The sequence below is a fragment of the Denticeps clupeoides genome, unplaced genomic scaffold, assembly GCF_900700375.1.
Source record: "Denticeps clupeoides unplaced genomic scaffold, fDenClu1.1, whole genome shotgun sequence".
Lineage (NCBI taxonomy): Eukaryota > Metazoa > Chordata > Actinopteri > Clupeiformes > Denticipitidae > Denticeps > Denticeps clupeoides.
In genome coordinates this window covers 219136-222554 of record NW_021630101.1, presented here as the reverse complement: position 1 = coordinate 222554, position 3419 = coordinate 219136, and the positions used below count along the sequence as shown (strand labels likewise).

Below are 3419 nucleotides of genomic sequence, written 5' to 3'. Positions count from 1 at the left end.
TCAAGTGTCCCCTGGTTTTCGCTGTGGGAATAGTAAATAGAATTGTATGTCCGGTATTAAGCCATGAATGGACCAAGTAGAACGCGTGTTGAGGATCACCGTGGTTTCCACACTGCCTACCAGTGTAAAGTAGTGGACGGGACAAGTGCCGCGTTGGAATATGGTTGTGTCGAATGCACAACGGAAAGCTTTAAACACACATCTGTGCCGTGCTCACGTCAGCGTTCCCAGGATTTTTTTTACAGACATTTGTAGAAGATTGTACTGACCCGCCCCCCTCAACAGGGGTGGATTTGTCTAATCGTGTTGCGTCTTATTTATTGTATTTATACAGCTGTATTACAAATTCTCTTGTTCTGGAGAAATTCTGCCTTTTAGCCATACACGGTTTCGTCCGCCCTGGTGAGAATAAACTCTGTTCGTATACACTGTGGTTGTTGGGATCAGCATTTTCGAATATGAATGACTAGTATTGTACTCTGCTTTAGTTTGAGAGTGAAAGAAGGATTCAAAATACAGTCTGGTTGGGGCTGAAGGGTTACATTTTTTATTATACATCAAAAAAAAAAAAAAAACAATTATTTGCCCCTATTGCCGTTTATTGTGATGTGCCGTAGTATTTTAGTCCAGATCCTTGGAGAACGTTGGTCTGGAAATGCAAACCTCACGTATCTCAGGGGTTTACAGAGACCAAATGAACTACTGGGAAGAGGTTCCAGCAAAAATCACTAAACATTCATCACATCAGATGCCATCTTAAATACATTCTTATAGCATAAACAGCACGGATAACTGCTGAGTTTCCAGAAGTTTCCTTTATGCAACCTGCTGTCCCTGTGGGAATACATAGTTATGGCTAAGCACGGGATGGAATTTCCTTCCTTCCTGCTATTTACACGCCAGTGTGATAAATCCTCCCTTCAGTCTGGTATGATGTGAACCTAGGAGTCCACATCCGACTGACTGGTGCTGCCGCCGCTGACCTTTCGCTCCGTTCTCCCCGGTTTGCTGGCCGCCCCGTTATCCGCTCCGTTCACGTTCACGTTGCCGCTGGCCTGTGGCAGGTACTGCATCACGGTGTTGATGAGGTTGGAGTGGAAGCTCTTGCTGAGGAAGTTGTAGAGGACCGGGTTGGCCAGGCAGTGGAAGAGTGTCACGCTTTCCACCACGCTGAAGGAGAAGAATAAGACCTCCATGGTGTTGCAGGTGTACAGGTACGGGTTCAGGTCTTCCAGCATCAGCAGGAACATGACCATGTGGTAGGGAAGCCAGCACAGCACGAACACCAGCGAGTAGACGTGGACCAGCCACACGTCCCGCCGGTCCCGCACATCTGGCACAGTGGCCACTGCTCGTGAGATCAGGACGTTGCATGTGATGATGATGGCAGCAGGTCCCAGGAACTGGAAGATGAGCCCAAGACAGGTGGCGGTAGCATACCACTCGTTGTGGTTATCTTCTGGCCACATGAAGCATCCGGGTTCCTCCCACTCCACTAAATTCACATGCACGTTTTCAAAGAGGGACAGCACCAGGGACAGGGTCCAGAGACCGGCACAGACTAGCCAGCGCTGGCGCGTCTCGCGCGGGAAGATGGACGGGGCCGAGGGACGCGCCAGGGACAGGTAGCGCTCCAGCGTCATGAAGGCCAGGAAGAAGGAGCTGCTGTAGAAGTTGACCATGTACACCAGGTACGTGAACTTGCAGAGGAAGCGGCCCCAGATCCACACGTCATCCATTGCAAACTCCAGCATGGAGAAGGGCAGGGTGAGGACCACCATCAGGTCCGACAGGCTGATGTTGATGATGCAGAAGAGCACGCCGCTGGCAGCGCGCCGCCGCCGCCAGTTCACCCACAGCACCAGGGTGTTCTCCAGCAGTCCGGCCATGAAGAGCAGGAGGTAGAGCAGGAACAGGGCCATGCGCCGGTACTCGTAGTCCAGGTGGAGGTTGCACTCGTACGTAAACCACGGCATTCCGCTGTGGTTGGCTGATTCATTGTTGAGGTCGTGGTGAAGCTCCACTTCAACGCTCATCGTCTGGATAAAGTAGGAAAGGAGAATTGGTCGAATGATCAAGCTCTCCGGTATTAGATGTATCGTACCTGGAACTTAGGATCATTTAGAAACATCCACACTTTTCTAAAAAGAACATAAAAGGAACTGATAAAAACTCCATAGAACTCCACTAATCAAATCCTGATCAAATGTAGAGTGGCCCGATATCAGCAACAGTCATTCCTGAGTTCTGTTGGAATGAGGCTGTGTTCACTGCGGCATGTCTGACACTTTCATTCAATAAAAATCAGCTGTAAACAAGCAAATAAATCATACAAATCAGGGTTCAATAGTTATTTCATTGTCAATTACTATTTGTTAATTAGATAGCATTGATCACTTCATCGATGGCGACATGGGCGCACGTTGCGAGTCGCTCTGGATAAGGGCATCTGCCAAATGCAGTAAATGTAAATGTAGAAATCTTCAAGGAATTTTTCATCGAAAACAAATATATTTCTAAAGATATTTTGTAAAAACTGTAGTATACAAACATAAATTCATAATAAAAAAAAACAGCAATTGTCTGATCCCCAAAATTGTCCATGATTCGGTTTCATTAATTTATTCAATCAGCCTGATTTTAAAAAGGAGCTCATATTACTTATATCTACATCTACAGCGTTTACCAGACACCCTTATCCAGAGCGACTTACAGGGACAGTCCCCCCCTGGAGACACTCAGGGTTAAGTGTCCTGCTCAGGGACACGATGGTAGTAAGTGGGGTTTGAACCTGGGTCTCCTGGTTCACAGGCGAGTGTGTTACCCGCTAGGCCACTAGCAACCTAAGATAAGATAAACCTTTATTAGTCCCACAAGTGGGAAATTTGCACTGGATATGAAGGTCACTGGATCTACGGCGTTTACCAGACATCCTTATCCAGAGCGACTTGCTGTAAGCAGTTACAGGGACAGTCCCCCCCTCAGAGTTAAGTGTCCTGCTCAGGGACACGATAGTAGTATTTTACAAGAAATCGTGATCCACTGAAAATTAATCCTACCCTCCTGACCTGGTGTGACGGGAGGACGTGCGGTTGATCAGGGTCCTGGAGGCGTCTGCTGGAGGCTCCGCCGGCGTCAGGTGGCTCTGTGGGACTCGGCGCTGTAGCCGGCTGCAGGCGAAAGACCCTCCCCACCCCTCCATCCGGTTACCCGACTGTCTCTAATCTGACAGGACATCCTCACAGCAGAGAAGGGGGAGTGAACAGAGAGGAACGATGCCGAGTGTCTGATCCACACCGAAGCACAGAAGCATGGACCGTCCCAACACTTGCTCCTTGCAGTTAAAGTTGAACATCATCACGATCGGTTATGAATCCCTCAAAGTTATGGACCTTGAATTATTATTATGATTATTATCA

General features: G+C 48.2%; 1 protein-coding gene across 2 annotated transcripts; it reads right to left on the bottom strand.

Moving 5' to 3' along the window:
* Window positions 1-565: 565 nt before the first annotated feature.
* On the bottom strand, window positions 566-3419 carry LOC114783549 (G-protein coupled receptor 182-like). 2 transcript variants are annotated; one of them, XM_028969041.1, is made up of 2 exons: window positions 3060-3419; window positions 566-2039 (listed from the first exon to the last, which is right to left on the bottom strand). In XM_028969041.1, the coding sequence occupies exon 2, from the start codon at window positions 2034-2036 to the stop codon at window positions 942-944; it is 1095 nt and encodes a 364-aa protein (XP_028824874.1). In that variant the 5' UTR covers window positions 2037-2039; window positions 3060-3419; the 3' UTR covers window positions 566-941. The 2 variants fall into 2 exon arrangements, with proteins under 2 accessions (XP_028824874.1, XP_028824873.1); XM_028969040.1 differs by having other exon boundaries at window positions 3069-3419.

Bases quoted from the DNA above. Each gene is read 5' to 3' on its own strand.
- LOC114783549 (XM_028969041.1), bottom strand. From the start codon at position 2,036: ATGAGCGTTGAAGTGGAGCTTCACCACGACCTCAACAATGAATCAGCC.